At 44.4% G+C, this 21,255-nt stretch overlaps 1 protein-coding gene across 1 annotated transcript in view; it reads right to left on the reverse strand.

Moving 5' to 3' along the window:
• scrib (scribble planar cell polarity protein) overlaps nt 1–21,255 on the reverse strand; it is a 168,406-nt gene that overhangs the window by 26,495 nt on the left and 120,656 nt on the right. The window contains exons 21-29 of the mRNA XM_083631875.1: nt 21,113–21,190; nt 19,426–19,743; nt 8,277–8,357; nt 4,897–5,154; nt 4,266–4,376; nt 3,974–4,150; nt 2,319–2,435; nt 1,778–1,966; nt 1,315–1,434 (exon numbers count right to left, since the gene is read on the reverse strand). Of these exons, the coding sequence (XP_083488001.1) occupies nt 1,315–1,434; nt 1,778–1,966; nt 2,319–2,435; nt 3,974–4,150; nt 4,266–4,376; nt 4,897–5,154; nt 8,277–8,357; nt 19,426–19,743; nt 21,113–21,190 (1,449 nt within the window). The remainder of the gene's footprint in view (nt 1–1,314; nt 1,435–1,777; nt 1,967–2,318; nt 2,436–3,973; nt 4,151–4,265; nt 4,377–4,896; nt 5,155–8,276; nt 8,358–19,425; nt 19,744–21,112; nt 21,191–21,255) is intronic.

A 21,255-nucleotide genomic window follows, 5' to 3' on the forward strand; every position in this document is an offset into this window, starting at 1 on the left:
TCTGAATCAACAGCCCCTACATCCATTTTAGCACTGGCAGCCTCCCAAAAGCAAATCTGGCTTAAAGAAACGAGTGTGAAAGCGCTTTCTAGAGCTCGGGTGGAGGGGGGGTGGTGGTGGGGGTGGGTGGGTGGTTGTGCATGATGAGTAGGGGTGGGAATCGCTGAGTAGCTCACGATACGATATCGTCACGATACTTGGCCCTCGATAACGATATTATCACGATACAGCGATACTGCGATAATCGATATATTGGAAGACGATACATCACGATACCTGTGTAACTGAAGAGAAAAAAATACCCCTAAAAGGCAAGAAGCAGGTATTATGTATTTATTAGCAGAATTGACATGAACTCTCTCAGAGTTCACTCACTCACTCGTACCATTTTCGATACCACGGAGGAAAAGTTACACATTAAGTCTTTTTATTATTATTATTAAAACAAGAAAACCTATATAACCTACCTACCTATATAATTTCTAAAAGTAGATATTAATGATCAAACATTTCCATTCATGTAGCCTACAGTATTTATGTTTTTGTTTAAACTACAAACATACGGTAAATAAACGTCAACTTGAAACTATGTTTCAACTACCACACACAGCATAATATTTTAGCCTGTTTATTATTATTATTATTATTATTATTTTTTTTTTAAAATGAACATATCGATACTTGGTGCCAGTGTATCGATAACGTATCGCAAGTGGAAATATCGCGATACCGTGAGTATCGATATTTTGTCCCACCCCTAATGATGAGTGTGAACTATGTTGACGTTAAAAGAATTGCTGAACCAAATATTTGATTAACGCGTTGACTTGGTCACTACAGCTAGAAAATCACGAGCGACTTCCTGGTATGTGGATGTACAAGCATTACCCCTGCCTCATGCTGGGGTAGTGCTTGTTTGACTTCTACCGTACTGCCTGCTGTACGAGTGCACACTGGATTTCACTTATGCAGGGCTCTTAGGACTGCGGCGCCTAAACAGTGCATTCTGTAATTCCCCTGTCCATAGTGCACTAAAAGTGTTAATCCACCTTTTCTGGAATACTAAATAACACTGAGGAAGTCTTATAACGCTTGTGCCAACCAAAAAAGGAATATTACATACGAAGAGACAAAGTGCAGGCTATCTAATTAATTTAGCAATAAAGTTGATCATAAAATGACAATACAACACAGGTTTCTAAAAAAGTACATGACAGACAAGTTCTGGATCACTGAATCACCCAGTTTTCTACAGCGAATATACAATATACCTGATCTTAACTGCACCCGTTGTGTGCATTATCAATGTTGTACCTTCTGTATGATCTCCATCTCCTCTGGGCTCAGGTCTCGGTCTATGGAAGAGATGCTCTCCATGCTGTTCTTCCGTACGATTCCTGTTGCAAACGGGTTGGCAATGATGCCAGGGGACGCCTGGGAAGGGACACAACAAGCATACACGCCGAGTTTGGGATATCCACATGTTGAAACAAGGGATATGTCCTCTTAAATATAATACAGAGAGTACAAAATTACAATGACAAAATGAAAACACTTTTATACTCTGAATCATCTGTATTCTAGAGAAATTGAGTTAACAAAACAAATATATGGCATTTTGGGATAGACCCTCACATATGCAGACACAATTTCTACATCAACATCCGGCCTATAACCATCTTAAACACAGCTTGATGTAGTAGCTCTCCCCCCTTCTGCTGTTTCCATGAATACTAAACACATTCCATCCAGAACATGACTCCTCATGGTATCTCACCTCGACAGCAGCTGCGTTCTGTGGATCGAAGCCGTCGCACACCAGCATGACCAGGGTGTCTCCCACGGCGCGCAGCACCCGCACCGCCTCCGTGTGCGTCATGCCCAGCAGGCTGTGGTTGCTCACCTCCAGGATGCGCATGCCCACCTGCAGGCGGGCGTCCCGCGCAGCCGCGCCGCTCGAACTCACCTGTTTGCAGAGGAAGCAGAGTGTGCGGAGAGAGAGACTTGTGACGAAGGCTGTCAGGTTCATGACAAAGGCCTGTGTTGAGGTGACTAGACCTTTGTCGTCCAAGCCTTCAGCTTTAGGATATCCTCTTCATGTTATCTTTTGAATTGCTCTTAAAAAGCCTTTTTTCACACAGACAGGAAATTGGGATACACCTTAACAGCCGGTACATCATGCAAGCAAGCTGCTTTGTGCTTTGCTAGCTAAAAAGGAGCTTCTCTTTGTGCTTTTAAATGCACTCAAAAAGCCTCCCAACTGAGCAACAATGAGAGTCGTGATGTGTGATATCAGAGAGGTGATGCAGCTCCAGTACCTTAGAGATGAAGATGCCCTCGTCTGTGGCATCGAAGGGGTTTCCAGCATGACCCTTGGCCCCTCCACGGATACTGATGCCAAGCTTCTCCCCTTGCTGCTTCTGGATGACTATTTCCTACAGCGATACATCCAAAGCTCATCAGGCACAGCAAAGTGTGCATTGTGCGTGGGCCCGCCCTGCAGCTTGCATACGTGGCCTCGCCTGCCCTATTGGCATGCGCAGCGCACAACTGCTTAGCTTTGCATCACTGATGACATCACTCACTGATAACATCACTGATGATGTCACAATGCCTATGACATCATCAGTGATGTCATAATACAGTGTTTCCCCTACCATTCTACAGGCCCGCCAGGCCAACAGCGCCCCCGGCAGGCCAGAAAAAAATGTGCAAAGAAAAACAAAACAAAAACGTTTTTTTCCCCCCTGCTTTCCCAAAAATTTCAATAAACCTTTATGGCATATTATTACAATACAACAATACTGGTGTTGACAGTGTTTACAGTAATAGAAGATGCCAAATCATTCAAAACAATAAGCATTTTGCTTTTAGGAGCATTGTGCCAGCGTGCGGCGCTGTTCTAAAACATGTCAACGTGTCATTGCCTGGGAAAGACACATTCCATAATACAACTGTTCGCATCGCATCCCATAATAGTATGATGATACTTGGGATGCCATTGCCAACATAGATGTGAACAGGTTAGCTAAAAGTTTAGCGTCGCCAGCGAGGGCCCCCCACCATTGCGGTCGGGGTACGTTTCGAAATCTCTCCAGGCCTGACATTTTTTGTAGGGGAAACACTGTATATGATTTTGCTCTTATGACATCACTATATCATCAGTGCCTATGACATCATAAGTGATATCATAAGATGATTTTTCTCTTATGACATCACCTTGACATCATCATCAGTGGGACAAAAATTGAAACAGACACACAGAGATTGCCCACTTGCCCACCTTTTTATATATAGATAGATAGATAGGTGTGTGTGTGTGTGTGTGTGTGTGTGTGTGTGTGTGTGTGTGTGGACACGTGTCTGTGTGGGCTATAGGGATGTTAATGATTAACAGTTAGTCAGTTAATTATCGTTAAGAATTTAACAGATTAAAAATGTATTAACTGAGCAACCGACAATAATGTGTTTTGTGCATAGTTTCTCTGGAGCTCCCACTGTATTTTAACTTTTATACCAGCAGAGGGCGTACTTCACCCAAACTACTGGCACAAGAGAAAGTGAAAGTTGTGAAATGTTCTCAAATACCACTTCAGTACATCGTCAATGTTGTACCACCCGAAAAGTCAGTCTAACAAACTCTCCCATCTGTGTTCGCTATAAGAAGCTGTAGTGATGTGTGTGCAGAGACAATAACGGAGGATTTGCTTTATGGTGGAAAAGGGACATGATGCAGATAAACGTGGTGGACGGCGAGGGATTTTGTGAGCTACTGAAATACAATGAACTAAGCTATCGCATCCCATCCAGAGGTACAATTACTAGCCGTGCATTTTTGTCTTCTGTTAGTGATTAACCGACACTTTGATTGTTAATGTATTATATATATAATATATATATTCAACATAGGGTCATCATCATCATCGGTTTCAGGAAAATTTATAAAATGTGCAACCCTAGTGGGCTGACTCACCTGCATGCCAGGTGGTGACGGGTCCCTGCGGACTAACATTCGGATCTCTTGCTTGTTGGCGAGCAGGGCGCGCACAGCTTCCTGGTGCGTGGCGTGACGCAGGTCAATGGCGTTCACCTCTAATATTCGGTCCCCGACACGCAGTCCACTTTGACACGCCAGGCCGTGAGGAATCACCTGATGACGTGAGAAACGCAACAGCAGGACAGGCACAACACATTTTGAGAAACGGAGTGACAGAAATAACATAAACAAACAAATAGCCAACGACAAAGCACTTTGAAATGTGTACCTTTGAGATGAACACCCCGGGTTCATTGATACCAAACGGGTGACTGGCATGGTCACTGCCTCCCACAATGCTCAGGCCTAGAGGGCCGCCTGACTTCATCAAGGTCACCTCCTGTTAGGGTAGGAGGCAGACAGAGGAGTTTGTTGTGGAAAGACTGATAACATCTGTTATGGCGAAGTGTCAACAAAAGGGACTCAAGTAAGCATGAGTTTAAAAGTACATTCTTCTACAGACAGCCGGATCAATCTGATCAGTCTTCATCTATCTACATCGGAGTCTAATAAACACAAACCGAGCTATTTCTACTGCACACACAGAATACTGTTAACAGGTCTATGCACCTATTGATGGAACAAACAGCAATATCTTTGCATTATTCACAGTTGGGGAATGACCGCTGATTGCACCAGTCCACACTCTACAGTACACTATCAGTAAAGAGCTCAACAAAGCCTTCGTACCGTGCACCATCTTCTCTGGAGCTGGATAGCATTAAGGATGAGGAGGGGGGGGCCAAATTAACAAACATTAATGCTGAGTGTTGCATTATTTAGGCTTCTACAGCAGCAGACTAAAATTAACCAGCCAATCAACTCACTGCCTTCCTTTTCCATCTCCAAAGGGGTCTCACCTCGATGGGGTACTCGTCCTCCAGCCGGCTCAGGTGGTTCCCATGTGGGGAGAGGTGGTCGTCCGTGGGGTCCTCCTGGTCTGGAGAATCAGAGGGTTCTGGGGGTGGGGGGGAGTGGGCTCGGGCCCGGGACAGGCCCGGGGAGCCGCCCGGCGTGGCCTGGTCTCGCTCCACCAGGAGGGCGATGGTGGGGGAGGTGCCGGTAAGGAGCGCTACTGCCTGGTCATGCCTGGCCTCTGTCATGTCTACACCATTGATCTGGATCGACAGCAAAACCAACCAGGTAGGGAGTCAGCCCACCGAGATGGTCCCAAAAACAAGTGGCCAGCACTAGGCATCGGCACACGGGCACGATGGAGATTCAGGAACAAATGCACGGTGGAAGTGGCACATGTTGCCGTTAACAGTTGTCTCTCATCAGATTCAAAATCCTCATCACTCAAAAGGAAATTCAAAATAACTAGGTAGCATTTGAAATACATTTTGACTCGTCTCATGGTGTTAGTATTAGTTCATTGAGATGTTGTGGATACCTATGTCGTGAGTGCACCAAAGTGAGTACTGTTATTTGAGAAAGGACCCAGCACCACAGAGCAACTAGCCTGGTAAAGCAGCCGGTCACGTGAACTCACATTTCATTTCGTTCTACCAGACCATCTGCCCTCAGGCTTTCATCCAGTGTTTGCAGTGGGCAGAAGTTGGGCGGGTGTACTTGCCTTGACAGACAACTCCTTCAGCCAATCAGCATTGGATCCAGTCAAATGCAAATCCACTCGGGAGAATGGCATAAACATATTTTCCGCCAAGAAACTCCACTGTGGCATAGTCCTGTACTTGTTTAATTGTTGTTATTGAGTCTATTTCTGCCAGCGGCGTTCCTGATTGGCCGGTTATGATGTCAACTACAAGGCGGGTCGCTGATTGGCTAGAGCACTTTGCAATTTCTGCAAACACCCTCCCAGGGCTTGAGGCCAGACGGTCTGGTACCGTAGAGCGAAATGAAATGTGAGTTCACATTATGGGCTGGTTTACCAGGCTACAGAGCAACATGATGGGCTGGTTTACCAGGCTACAGAGCAACAGGAACAGAGGAGAGAAAGGCAGCATGGGGGAACAGAGGGCTGCCGTAGGCAATGCAAGGTGCCAGAGCTTCCCTGAGGAAGGGGATGCTAGGCTAGGCTAGGAGCAAGCTTGAGTTGTTTTAATCTGACATACTCTTAAGTGCTGGTCAATATCTCGATATTATATCAATATTGTCATATGAGACTAGATATTTAACTTAGATTTTGGATATCGTAATTTTCTCCTAATCTTGTGATATGGCATAAGTGTTGTTTTTTCCTGGTTTTAAAGGCTACATTACAGTAAGGTTTAAATTTAAATTTTAAAAGTAAATTTAATTTAATGTGTAATTTTCTGTACTTACCAGTTCTAGCTGTTCTATTATTTTCCTTTACCCACTTAGTCATTATATCAGCTTTACTGATGATTATTGATCAAAAATGTCATTGTGTAAATATTTTGTGAAAGCACCAATAGTCATCCCTACAATATTGTCGCAATATCGATCTAGGTATTTGATTAAAAATATTATATTTGATTTGGTCCCTATCGCACAGCCCTACTTGTGACATCTCACATGTGGCTTTGACTTACGGTACAACTAAACATTTAGCGACATATTCGTGTATCACCATTCAGCCTAAAAATACAGATGTGATTTTTGGTCAATATCGCCCACAGTATAATCAGCTTATCCATGCATGTGGTCCTATCTTCTCAACCTAACCCAGATAACCTTTTGTGAACACTCCTCCTTGCCTTTGCTTACTTAAAACACAAGTGGCAGCATGTATTGTGGCCAAAGAGTCTGATCTTAAGTCAGCAAAGTTAAGCAGGGAAGTTCTCAGTCGATTGCTGCTTCGTGAATTTGTGTCATATGACAAAATATTTCAGCTTTTGTGGCAGACTACATTGGTTCTGTTAACAGTTTTTAGATCAGTCATTGCAGTCCTGAATTGAATTGGGGGGGGGGGGGGGGGGGGTCTTTCAGAGAGGCACCGTCAACTGGTCCAAAGTGACAAACAGAGGTCAGCGCTGACCTGACAGTACCAGCTCTTACCATCGGCTGATATGCTGCCGCGGCTGCTGCATGCATTTACCATGTCAGCGGGGCCACCGGCTCCGCCAACACCACCCTAACACCACACTCACCACCAAGCAGGCAAAGAGATGCACTTAATGCATTAGTGAGCATGCAGAGGGAGACAGTGTGAGACCAATAGAGAGAGAGAGAGAGAGAGGAAGGGGAGAGACAGACAGAGGAAAAAGAACTAATAACAGCCAGAGGAAGGGGGAGAGTAAACCCAGAAAGAAAGCAGAGAGGATCATTCAGGAAGCCATTCTATGATTCCCGGAAAGGCAGGGTTTGTGTGAGAGAGAGAAAGAGAAACGGTTATGATCCCAAAAGCAGAATAACTACATGTTCCAGCTAGGAGGAGCGGTTGAGAGACATGGTATGGAGCACAGTTTTACATTCACAGAGGGAGGGTTCTCAGGACTTGATTTCAGTTTGAAAACAATGGTCTCTTTTTTGCATGAACAATGATTCAATAAAGTTGGCATGGGTGTGACTGGACACAGAGACATGCAACTCAAGAATTATGAATATGCTGACAGAATGGGGGATGCAGTGCGATTAGCAGAGATGGAGAAAGACACTCATGCAGGAAGCCCTTTGCAGGAAGACATTTCAGCTAAATGTATAAATAAATACAGGCGCCTAGGTTTGATTTAGTATGAGGACTAGAAAAGTATTGCGTCTTGGTTCATGGATTTGATGAGAGCAGAGTTCTAGCCGGATGAGGCAATTTTCTGCATCTGGTTACCATGGAACCCAACCCAAGTTAGTCGGACCTATCTTAGACGGGGCCAAACTTAAGTTGAGGGATCAGAACATTGTTATGGGCACCTTTGCTATGGATGGAAAGATCAAAACTCCTCTACCACACAGCAAAGATGGCAACAGTGAAACAAAGTTAGGACAAAGGCACTCACAGTGTTTCCTTTACATTATTTAAGATGTAGTGGTCGCAATTACAGCACAATTGTCCGTACATCAGGATAGAGTCTCTGAAGCAAAATTACTTGCACATCTTCTAAAAAACATTGTATAGGAAACACTGTTTTGATCAGTTATCAAAGATACAGAAACTGTTGGCCTTGCTTCACTGAAGCAGGAGTTCTGTAATGCTGAGATGGAGATGTGTGAAGGGATGAACTGAAGCAGGAGTTATGTAATGCTGAGATGGAGATGTGGAACTGAAGCAGGAGTTATGTAATGCTGAGATGGAGATGTGGAAGGGATGAATGGTACTCACAGTGATCACCCTGTCTCCAACATGCAGTGTGGTGTCTCTGTGGGCAGCTCCGCCCTCTGCGATGCGAGAGATGTAGATTCCCTAAAAATGGGGGCAAGACATGTTTACATGTTGTCAACTTTAATGTCCGTCTGTGGATAAAACGCATTCTTTGGTTTTAAAGTACCGTAAATTCCGGACTATAAGGCGCACCGGTCTATAAGCCGCACCTTCAAAGGTGACTATTTTTTTCTTATATAAGCCGCACCGGACTATAAGCCGCGGGTGTTTTAATGGTATTTTTTGTTTTTTTTACAGTGCACACAGTGTCCGCGGTGTGGTGAAAAGAGGGCAAGAGAGGAAATTAAAACAGAAGTGGATTTATAGTTAGAAAGAGTGCTAAAGAAGAGAGAATTCCGTTTTTTATTTTTTTATTTTAGTTACTCACAGTACTATTGACCAGTCCAACTCAAAAGATATTCGGCAGTTTCACTTTGAGCTCTTGTTCCGCCGCTGTCCATCAATGGTTATGACGAGTCTCGCTGGGTACAGTACGCCAAAGCGATATCCATTGACTTTAACCTTTTCGATGATGCTGTTGTATGTTGCGCGTTTCTGTTGCACCAACGCGGAGAGGTCCTGCCGGACGAAAAAAGCGCGTACCCTCCCAGGTGAGGGGCTTCTTCCCCGCAGCCTGGAGGATGAGTTGACGGTCGGGCCAGCGGAGTAGGCAGATGAAGATGGCCCTCGGTGGCAGGCCGGGGTCTGGACGTGGCCGAGGCGCCCGGTGTGCCCTGTCCACCTCTGGTGGTTTCTCGCCTTCCTTCAGGTCCAGGATGTAACACAGGATTTTGCCACGAAAGCGTCCATGTCACCAATCTCAGCTCCCTCTTTTACATTGATCAGGCGAATGTTATTTCTTTTACTCCTGCTGATTAAGTCATCAACCTGCGTGTGCAGCGTTTCGATGTTTTTGCAAGATATACACAAGCCGTGTATCTCCAGCCTCCAGCAGGTGAGTCATTTCCTCATTCATGGCGATGATTGCTTCGTCTTTTTCTTTCTGCTTACCTGTGTTGTGTTATGTTATGTTATGTTGTTAAAAGAGGGCAAGAGAGGAAATTAAAACAGAAGTGGATTTATAGTTAGAAAGAGTGCTAAAAAAGAGAGATTTTTTTTTTTTTTTGGGAAAAAATCCATAGATAAGCCGCACCGTTATATAAGCCGCAGGGGCCAAAAAAGGCCAAAAAACGGGAAAAAAGCCGCGGCTTATAGTCCGGAATTTACGGTAGCTTAAGTTTTTAATATAATGTGTATTGTGCAAACTTTCAGGCTGTTTTCAAGTAAGAACTACAGTTAAAGTCCCTGGAAACCAAAATCCACAAAAACGTTCTAACTATGTTATTTAGGGTCTTATGTTAGTAATTTTGTGCCTCCGAAATTATTATACATTACTTTCAACCCAAAGCCTTAAAATCGCCACTTTTCTACAAGATTCTACAAAGTACTTCCTCATTGAAGACAGCAGTGCGCAAGGTGCTAAAACGCAGGAGCTTATGACGTCATAAGCTCTATATAACCTTTGTACACGCGCGCAATCCGCACCCACCTATGGCAAGTCCGTTCTTTGCCCCCAGTGACAGCGCTCCCTCGCTGTCCGTCTCCCTCTCACAAGGTGTCGGGTTTCAGGCCATGTGCTTCTCTCTCTCTCTCTCTCTCTCTCTCTCTCTCTCTCTCTCTCTCTCTCTCTCTCTCACTAGTCCCGAGAGAGAGAGAGAGAGAGAGAGAGAGAGAGAGAGCACACAGAGTGGGAGACAGACACGCTGTGGGGGCAAAGAACGGACAGAGATCTCTTCCTCTCAGGAGCCGCGGAGCAACGCGCGAACACACACACACACACACACACACACACACACACACACACACACACACACGGTGTGTGCACTCATCTCTCTTTCTTTCTTTCTCCATTTCCCTCCCCCCCTCTCTCTTGCGCTCTCCGAGAGACAGAAATTTCCCTGCTGTAGACTGGACACGCCCACACAGTCCGCGGGAGAAAGTACACTCTAAAAAATAATGAAATCTCATGAGTTTTGCCATGGCTGTCAAACCTAAATTTATATACTTTGCGACGTTCATCATCGTTCAAATTCGGCTGGTGGCTTATTAACATAGGATCCTGTGATGTGTTGAACTCAAAATGCTAAATAATAAAGAAATATTTCTGGTTTCCAGGGACTTTAAGTGAGATGTTGACCAATTTATTATTGTAATAAAAATGGGCTTAATTAAAAGGAAGGGCTACAGCAGGGATACTCAACTTGCTTTGTCCGGGGGCCACTTTTGTATAATGGTAGGAGGCCAGAGGCCAGTTAATAAACAAACAAACAAACAAACATTCATATTATTTTTTCTGTACGAATTGTAGGTTTTTGGCCAGAGTTTATTCTGACAATTTTGTGCACACATAGTTAAGTTAGTTAGGTCCATATTATATATAACTGCCTGAGTGGATAGCAGACGACGGCATTTGTCAATTTACCTTAAAGTCCCTGGAAACCAAAATCCACAAAAACGTTCTAACTATGTTATTTAGGGTGTTATGTTAGTAATTTTGTGCCTCCGAAATTATTATACATTACTTTCAACCCAAAGCCTTAAAATCGACACTTTTCTACAAGATTCTACAAGATACTTCCTCATTGAAGAGAGCAGTGCGCGAGGTGCTAAAATGCAGGAGCTTATGACGTCATAAGCTCTATATAACCTTTGTACACGCGCGCAATCCGCACCCACCCTCCTTTTGTCCGTTCTTTGCCCCCAGTGACAGCGCTCCCTCAGTATGTCTGCCTCCCTCCCACTCTGTGCCGAGCGCTATGCTTCTCTCTCTCTCTCTCTCTCTCTCTCTCTCTCTCTCTCTCTCTCTCTCTCTCTCTCTCTCTCTCTCTCTCTCTCTCTCTCTCTCTCTCTCTCTCTCTCTCTCCTCTCCTCTCGTGTGAGAGAGAGCACAGAGAGAGACACAGCCTGGTGACGCGAGGTTACTCACACATACACACACACACGCTGTGCAGTCACAGCAAGAGTCTCTCCCTCTCCGAGCAACGAACACACACACACACACACACACACACACACACACACACACACACACACAGTGTGTGTGTGTGTGTGTGTGTGTGTGTGTCGATCTCTCTTTCTCTCTTTCTCCGTTTCCCTCCCCCCCTCTCTCTCGCGCTCTCCGAGAGACAGAAATTTCCCTGCTGTAGACGGGACACGCCCACACAGTCCGCAGGAGAAAATACACTCTAAAAAATAATCGATTCTCATTACTTTTGCCAGACTGTCAAACCTAAATTTATATACTTTGCGACGTTCATCATCGTTCAAATTTGGCTGGTGGCTTATTAACATAGGCTCCTGTGATGTGATGAACTCAAAATGCTAAATAATAATAAAATATTTCTGGTTTCCAGGGACTTTAAGCTCAGTCAAACTTTATTTCACGTTAGTTTTCATTGTGAATTAGAAAATGGCCGGAGGGCCACTCTGCACCCTATCGCGGGCTGCATCTGGCCCCCGGACCGCAAGTTGAGTATCACTGGGCTACAGTATCCATTATTCCATCAATCTTTCCTGGCATCTGCACCAAACCAGACAGGGTTGGTGGCAAACAGTCGGGTGCAAAAGGTTGCAATGCCATAACAAATCTTGTTATGTCACAGCCAGTCCATAAAGAGCTATGGGACATCCCATGGTGACGATCTGAGAAGACAGCCAAACCAAATATAGAACCCCTTTATTCATTACTGCTATCAGGGTTCACAGGGGTCGTTCTGAGATATTATTAGTAAACCCCAAAGCCCACCAACTTATTATGATGTAGCTTACATCAAAAAACAAAGAGAAAAATATATGACCAATTAAGGTCATAACAGAAGCAAGAAAAGTCCAGAGGCTGTGGCACAAGCAGCTCATTAAAAACTAAAAGCATGACCTTTGGGACTTATTTACCCTTTGCTTAAAGAGAAATTGCACAATTTGTTTGACCAAATGAAATTCCGCTGAACTCTTGGTCCCACTCACTAAAACAGAATGTCATGTAAACATGCAGGAACAAAGTCTACTGCTCTACTTCCACAGATCAAGTAACAACCAAGCAATAACAGAGTCACTGCATCCACTTTAGAAATCTTTAAAAAAAAACAGAGGCTAGACTTACATACACGCCTAAATCATTAGTTTATGAGTCCTTTCCTCTTTGTTGGCTCCTCAAGCTGCATGGGGTTCCAAGGCAGTTTTGCACAGGCCCAAATATACACCTCACCCCCTCCTCCACTTCTTCCCATTCCAATTACAGTGGACCTATCAAGTGTCAAGGCTCGCTATTCATATCTCCGTCTCCTTGGCGATGGCTGTAAACGCTGGGGCAAGAATAGATGCCATGAAGGAGCCAGATCTCACGCCACAGTTGTCACAAATACGGCATCCAATTTTTGTATAGTAGCCTTACTAGCCTATATCTGTAACTTCCCATCATTGAGACATCAACTAGTCCAGACCTGGGGATGCACGTGCCACAAGCCCACGCAGACTTGCCAAAAATGCTAACAGCTTAAATTTGGGGAAATGGAAAAATCTGCTTCTTCAGTCCCTGCCTACGCCAATGCTCAATGAGTTTTCCTAATTTTATAGTAGGATATAAATTCCCTCTTGAATTAACCCCCATACAACTATAGGCTTTTGTTGGATGCAGTTGTCAGTACCGTAAATTCCGGACTATTTCCCCGTTTTTTGGCCCCTGCGGCTTATATAACGGTGCGGCTTATCTATGGATTTTTTCAGCAAAAATAAAAATAAAAAACGGAATTCTCTCTTCTTTAGCACTCTTTCTAACTATAAATCCACTTCTGTTTTAATTTCCTCTCTTGCCCTCTTTTCACCACACCGCGGACACTGTGTGCACTGTAAAAAAAAACACAGGTGGTGTTGTGTTATGTTGTTTTGTTGAAATGTTAATAAATGGGAGCTTCCTCAAACAGCCATCTCTTTCCCGACAATCCCCTCTGTGCACGAACCCTTACATATGGTAATTAAACATTAAAACACAAAAAAAAAATAAAAAAATAAAAATAAAAAAAACATTAAAACACCCGCGGCTTATAGTCCGGTGCGGCTTATATATGTAACAAACAGGCAATTTTGCTGCTGCGGCTTATACTCCGGTGCGCCTTATAGTCCGGAATTTACGGTAGATAGAAAGCTTTTTTACATTCTGAACATAGTTATATAGTCTGTTGTCTTAGGACATTGGTTCCCAAACTGTGGTCCGCGGCTCGGCCTGGTGGTCTGCCAGAGAATTGCATTTTTTTTTTTTTTTAACAAACAACAGTTTTTACATATACACATTAACTCATTGAGTGCCAATGACGTCGATCGACGTCAAATGCGTTTTTTGACGGTGGGACGTGGATCAAAGCCTCATGCATCTCCTGTAAAAATATTGGAGCTATTGAAGGTGTATAACCTATTTTACGGACCCATTAGGTGGCGACAGTGCTCTCCAGATTAGAGAAAGTTGAGGAAAAACAGCAGAAAAAGCCGTGATGAAAGAGAAACCGATGCATGAGCCAGAGCGGCACAGATTGCTCTGGCTGGAGCTAACGTTAGCTGCGAACAGCAGCCAATCCGCTCCCACAACTGAGCCCCTCTGTCTCTGCTGTGATAGTTTCTCCACACGATTAGCCGCCAGAAAAGAAAACCAAAGCCAAACCATTCTCATGAGAATGGTTTGGCTTTTCGGTGTCGCGCTGGGAGCCGGCGCACAAGGCGGAGCGCTCCGAAAATAGACTGGGTGCAGTGCACTTTGAAACGCGCAGCAGAAAGCCTAGAATCGGACGCAGCTTCATCCCAGCTCACAACCGAAACCCCAGAAACGCAGACGAACTCAGCGAGCCCGATCCAGACTCCCCTGACGAGCGGCCGCCATCCGAACATGGATCCGCAGGCAGCAGAGCCTGCCATAGCAGGCAGCAGAGACTCGCCTGACACATGCAGCAGAGCGAGCAGAGCCACCAGAGACACTCCCACGGAGGAGGAGTTTGGAGTTGAGGGGGGTGGGGGTGTTGTTTTATTGAAGGAAATTACTGTTCAGATGTTTCAGGTCAGAAAATATTAGCTTCAGAGTCAGTGATTTGCTTGAAATGCTTCATTTCACAAAAGGCTCATTATCTCAGCTTCTAGATGGAAACGTCTGTTTTTGGTGAAATCAACCTATCTTCTCCGGCTGATAACTAAAGAACGGAAAATGATATCAATAAACTTTTTTTTGCTGATGAGTGATGATAGAAGAGAGTCTCATCGTTCTTTGGGCGTGTTCGGTGTTTACATAGTAATATCACACAATATTCTGTGGCCCTCGAGAAATCACTGAAAACGCTCTGAAACTCTGGCACTGGGAGCATCCGTTTTCCAAAAGTGGCTGGCACTCAATGAGTTAACCCTGAGGAGTACCCAGATTGGGCCGATTTTCGGAAATATCGCGATATTTGGGAAATATCACAATTTTCAACATTTACTTTTAGAGGCTGCAGCAGGCTCAGTTTTAAAGGGATACACCACTTTTTTGGAAGTTTAGCTCATTTGCCACATCCCCCCCACATAACCAAGATACACCATGCCTTACCGGCACTGTCTGCTCAGTTTACAGTGAGCTACAGTCGTGAAGTTAGTAATTATCGCCATAGAATGGAGGCTAATGGTACAGCTGTTAAAAATCTGCCAAAACACACATCTCACGGCGCCAAAATACATGTTGTGCTTCGGGTACTCACCACACAATGAAATATTAATCCAAAATGCACATAATTGGTCTTTTTGGAAGGAAAAGAGGTAGCCGGCACTACTTTCCAAACATGGCCGGCGACCTTTTTTCCTTCCAAAAAGACAGATTATGTGCATTTTGGATTAACATTTCATCGTGTGGTGAGTGAAGCTTCTGGTATCATATCAAACTAGAAGACCTAAGGAATCGATTTGTACCAATCATGTCATGCTAGTTTGTCAGGAAGGTAGCTAAATAACACTCCAAATTTAGGCTAAATTTTGGCGAGGGGAAAAAAACATTTTCAAAGGGGTCCTCTTTTTCACAGCCTAATTGGCAGGTGTGTGTGTGTGTGTGTCCGTCTTGAACCAGCTAGTAGCCTTATATTGTCATTTAGCCTTTTTCTGCTGCTATTGCATGGTTAGATCAGTGAATTTTATTTTACTGTTATACGCAGTGGAAGTGGTCCCTGGGAAATGTGGTTTGGTACGTAGTGGTACTTGGACGGGAAGGTTTGGGAACCCCTGTCTTAGGCCAATGCCTTTAAAAGAGGAAACACCTAACACATCAAGGTGTTTCACTGGGAGGCAGCCAATGAAATATGTGACAGTGGAGACTGAAGCCCACGTTCTATTCATGCCCTGGCAATGGCTGGTAATGCTAAATCTTTACCATACACTGATAATAATGTAATACTGAATTAATGCCCATGGGGAAATTCAGGGTCTTGCTCAAGGAAACTTCAGCAGGGCGGATCCATGTCAACAAAGGGGCTTGATCACCAGTCCTCCATGTGAGGGTTGGTATCTCTACTCCATACGGCCCGGGGGCCAGAACCGGTCAGCTAGAGCAGGGGTTCCCAAACTTTTCCGACCAAGTACCACTACGTACCAAACCAAATTTCCCAAAGACCACTTCCACTGCATATATCCCCCCCCATAAAATGAAATTTGCTGATTTAACCATGCAATAGCAGCAGAAATGCTAAATAACAATATACCTTAAGGCTACTAGCTGGTTCAAAATGGAGACACACGGACACTCTCACACTCACACACACACACACACACACACACACACACACACACACACACACACACACACACACACACACACACACACCTGCCAACATTAGGCTGTGAAAAAGAGGACCCCTTTGAAAAGGTTTTTTCCCCTCGCCAAAATTTAGCCAAAATTTGGAGTGTTATTTAGCTACCTTCCTGACAAGCTAGCATGACATGGTTGGATACAAATCGATTCCTTAGTACTTCTAGTTTCATATGATACCAGAAACTTCACTCTGGCTTTAAAACTGAGCCTGCTGCAGCCTCTGAAAGTAAATGTTCAAAATTGTGATGTTTCCCAAATATCGCGATATTTCCGAAAATCGGCCCAATCAGGCAACTGCTCAGGGTTAATGTGTATGTAAAAACTGTTGTCTGTAAAAAAAAAAAAAAGTAAATAAAGAAAAATGCAATTCTCTGGCGGGCCACCCGCGGACCACAGTTTGGGAACCAATGAGCTAGAGCGGCGATCCTCAAAGTCCGGACTCCGGTCCGCATCCGGACCGAGATGCCGTCCTATCCGGACCGAGCCCTGTAACCTACAAATCATTGATAACTTACATTTTCACGGAGCGTTTCTATTTTAACCGGCACATGCTTTTCTAGTCTTTACGGTAATACTGGTTCATCTGCCAGGAAGCTCACAGACCAATGCATGCGCTGTAAATCATCACACGTGGTGCTACTCGGCCAATCAAATAAGCGAATGGTTTCTCTCTGTTGCTTCGTTCTCAGTGGTGCTGCGAGACACACGGACAGAGGCGAGTTGAGGCGAGAGATAGTAATTTCACATGGTGTGCTCAAAAGAAACCACTCTTACACGTCCATTCATTGTTCTTACGGGCAGATCAAAACCAGTATGTCTCGTGTGAAGTGCGGTGCGATCCTGACCGGTCTATGGAAGCGCCACACATGAGCAAACACACATACACACACCAGGGCACACTCACTGCCCACCGCAACAGCATGCGAGGTTTGCATTGCAATTGCATTGATCGACAGACAGACCGACAGACAGATACGGAGCTCACTTATCTTAAGAGAAAAGGTTGTTTGTTGGCTGAGAGTGTTAAATGTGAAATGGAGTGAAGAAAAGGGGAAACGCATTTCTCTTAAATTAAAGCACTTCATTTTAAGATAAACATTTTTCCAAAGCACTCTGTTGTATGTTATTTGTAAATGCATTATTTTACTTGAAATGAGAAAAGAACATTTATTTATTATAGTAGGCTAGTTATGTAGCTATAATTAATCCAGTTAAATATGAAAACTGTAAATAAGCATTGTTGATGTTTATTTTGATTCAACAGTCAGTTATTGACTCAGACGTACCATTAGGCTACTTCAATCATTGAGTTCAATGGCACTGAATCATAGCGCAAGCTACGTTACAATGTTCCGGACCTTTGCTTGAGGACATTTTCTCTAACTGGACCTTTTTGAATTTTAATTGAGTGCCCCTGAGCTAGAGGGTCCAATAAATAAAGAATAAAGAAGGTGAGACAGTGTGCGGGAGCTTTTCTTTACAACTAAAATGAGTTTGAAGACTAGATCCAAGCTTATTCCTGGGTTGATTTGGGGAATGAATGGGTTACAGTAGAGCCCTTTTCCCACATGCGCTTTGTACCGCAAAATGACCGCAACGTGGTCTAATGCCTGCATGTGGGAAAGGCGCCGTGCCGGTATAAGCGCGACCCCGTCGTCGCGGCCATTTCACCAGTTTTGAGCCAGTCAGAAGAGCGGTATGCCGCGATAGGCAGACAGGTGAGAAAGGGGTCCAGTCATTTTCCGCTATCAGTGCACACAGTAGACAGTCCAACACCAAATACACAGCTGATTGTTCGATATTCCCCTGGTGTTGCGTACCACCAAAGGACTATTGCCAGTCGCAAACGCGCTTCCAGTGGTTTTCGCCACCGGGTGATCTTGCGTGTTAGTGCGGGTCGGACCAGACTCAGCACGTAGTCGAACGTACACCGGGACATGCGAAAATGACGTTTCCATTCCACGTCAAAATTGTTCAGAGCATCTTCCCAAAATAAATTCCCTCCTGGTCTCTCTCGCTTCCAGACGGCTCTAGTCTCACGCAGCAGCGCAGAGGTACTTAACACTGTCATCATCTGTCCCCGGTTTAGTCAGTCTATCTTCATATTCTGCACGATGTTGAGCGGAGAAGACTGCGAACATGAATCTGTTTCTCTTCGCACGTATATCCCTTTCCATTTTCGCCTTAATTTGTCTGCGTCGCTGTCTACGTTTGAGGAAAAAGCGCGTCAGCAATATTATCAAAAGAGTGGACGCCGGCTCCATGTTTGTTTGTTGTTTTTTTCTGACTGGCCTCAGTGGCCTGCAGCACAGACCCCAGGCCACTCTCCCCCGCCCCCCGCCCCACCCCACCCCCCAACATACCGGCTATTTGACGATAAGATTCCCACATGCGAACGCTGAGGTGTGAAGGGAAATTCAGGGAAATGTCCGATATTGACTTACAGGTAATTTTCCGGTACGCATGTGGGAAAAGGGCTTAGGTGGGTCGGACCAGCGTCGGGCAAGGGTTGATTTCAGTGTGAATGGCATCACCCAGGTGCCCTTTGTTATGTTAATAGGGTATGCTAATTGTTATGCATCTCTCCCGGGTTGTGACCCAGGTCCTCTCTGAATAGTCATGACCAGGGATTAACCCGCGTTGACTGACTTATGACTTGGTGTGAATTAGGGCTGTCACTTTTTCCCAAAATAAAGTTCGAACGAACTTTAATTGCCTGCAAAATGTTCGAATATATTCAAAGTTTTTTGGTTAATTAATTATTATTATTTATTTATGCAGGCCAGGCCACCGGGCATCGGCCCGACGTGTTAGCTTGGACGCTCACAGTCACAACACTGCCTCACAAACTTGGCTGCATCCAACTCGAGACAACTTTTCAGACCCTGGAGACAATCTTTCTCAGAAGAGACTAACGCGACAAATCTGGAGACTTTTTCTGACATGGGATTAACATTACCAGCAAGCAGCAGTTGGTTAATTTTGGTTAATTAAAAATAAATAAATAATAATAATAATTTATAAAAAAAATCGAATAGGTCAATTATACATTCGAACATGCCCTCCTCCTCCACATTCGAAGTTAAATTCGAATTTCGAATAAAAAGTGACAGCCCTAGTGTGAATTGACAAAAGAAGGGTTGAACACGGGTCAAGTAACCCTGGTCCATCCCTGGTGGTTGTGGTATGGAAGTGGTGTGAATGCTTGATGAGAGAGCTGGCTGTGCTTGTGCATCTCACCATATCTCCTGTGCGGTACGCCGTGGAGCCCTTGCCCCCGGCGATGCTGAAGCCCAGTCCCTTGTCATTACGGACCAGGCAGGTGGAGAGACGCTGCCGGGGCCCGCTGGGACTGGCCTCCACGCAGAAGGGCAGGCCACTGCTGCGCCTCTCCCGGGGGAAGTAGTCGTCCTCGGGCCTTAGCGGCGTGGTGGTGATGGCGTTCTCCGGCTCCACCATGCGCTCGCGCAGCACCGTCATGGAGACTGTAGCCCCAGAGCTTCGGAGGGCCTCCACTGCCGTGTGATGCTCGGCACCGTGGAGGTCCACGCCGTTCACCTGAGACAAGCAGAGATGAGAGAGAGAGATTTTGACTTCTGATGTTCTCACACATCTCAGTACAAAATAAAGGAAAGAGCAACTAAAGACACCTTAAAAACTCAAACTCTCGCACTGCTTTTCATTTTGTGAGCTGCTAATTTTCTATTTCTGTGCAACGATATTTTAACTCTCGTTTCACATTATTTCTAATCTCTGTTCAGTGTTTCCCACAGGATTTTGAGAATTTGTGGTGGGGGACCGCAGACCCCTTAGGGGGGTGCGGGGGCATGCCCCCCCGCAAGATTTTTTTAAACATTTTAAAGTAAAATGCATGAATTTGGTGTACTTTGAGAAAGCTTAAGAGCAAAATTAAAAGGCTAGATCTATGAAGAACATGTCATCATTACTGTGCTGTGGGTTTACAATGACAAACTAAATTTCTCCCTATAGGTCAGGGATACTCAACTTGCTTTGCCACTTTCGTGAAATGATAGAAGGCGAGGGGCCAGTTAATAAACAAACAATTTCCATTTTTCTGTAGCGGATTGTAGGTTTTTGGGGTGTCAGCCGGAGTTTAGGCTGACAGTGTTGTGCACACCGGATAGTTAGTTAGGTTAAGTTAGTTGGGTTAAGTACATACATAAGTGCCTGGGTAGCGAGCAGATGGCGGTATTTGACAATTTAGCAGCTAAATCATAGATTATTGAAAGATATTCCATATTCCAGACTGAAATGCTATAACAGAAGGATTGGCCAGAATGACATGAACATTTATTGGACACTTATTCAGTGGATATCTTGCATGTTGCGTTCAGGTGCACTGTAAAAAAAATAAAACATTTTTTTTTTTTTTTTTTTTGGTCAACATCTTATTGTGGCGGTCCAAATATTATTGTGGCGGCCCGCCACAAATTCCTTTATGTATGGGAAACACTGGTGTTTTAAATACATTTTGCTCTCACTCTGTCTTTTACCTTAATGTTTCTTGTCCTCCATTCATTGTAAAGCCATTTGAGCTGCATTTTATGTACAAAGGGTGCTGTTGGAGAACATTTTATCAGACTCACTCACACACTAGTTCAGTATACCCCCCCCTTAAAGCTTTCAGTTTAATTTAAATACATACACACATAATATGTATCCTCATACACATACTGTACTCTCCTCAACATTCACACTGAGCTAACAGGGAGACTGAGTATGATACAATTTTCTCTAACAGGTGCTATATAAATAAAGTGTATTATTATTATTATTATCATTGTCATTATCATGTGGCACCATACATCTAGCACTGAGAGACACAGAGGAGGAGACTGAAGAGAGAAACAGAATGGTCACAATTTTGTTCACCGTCACAGTGCTGGATGTTTAAACAGGACTTTACCTCGAGGAGTTTGTCTCCTACTTTGACCCCGGCTCTGGCTGCAGGACCATCCTCAGACACTCTGGAGATGAAGATTCCCTGCAGACACAAAGACATGGAAAAATGAAGTTGTCTGATCTATGAATTTTGATTTCCTGAAGCTA

This window comes from Poromitra crassiceps (genome assembly GCF_964638095.1).
Source record: "Poromitra crassiceps genome assembly, chromosome: 2".
Classification (NCBI taxonomy): Eukaryota; Metazoa; Chordata; class Actinopteri; order Beryciformes; family Melamphaidae; genus Poromitra; species Poromitra crassiceps.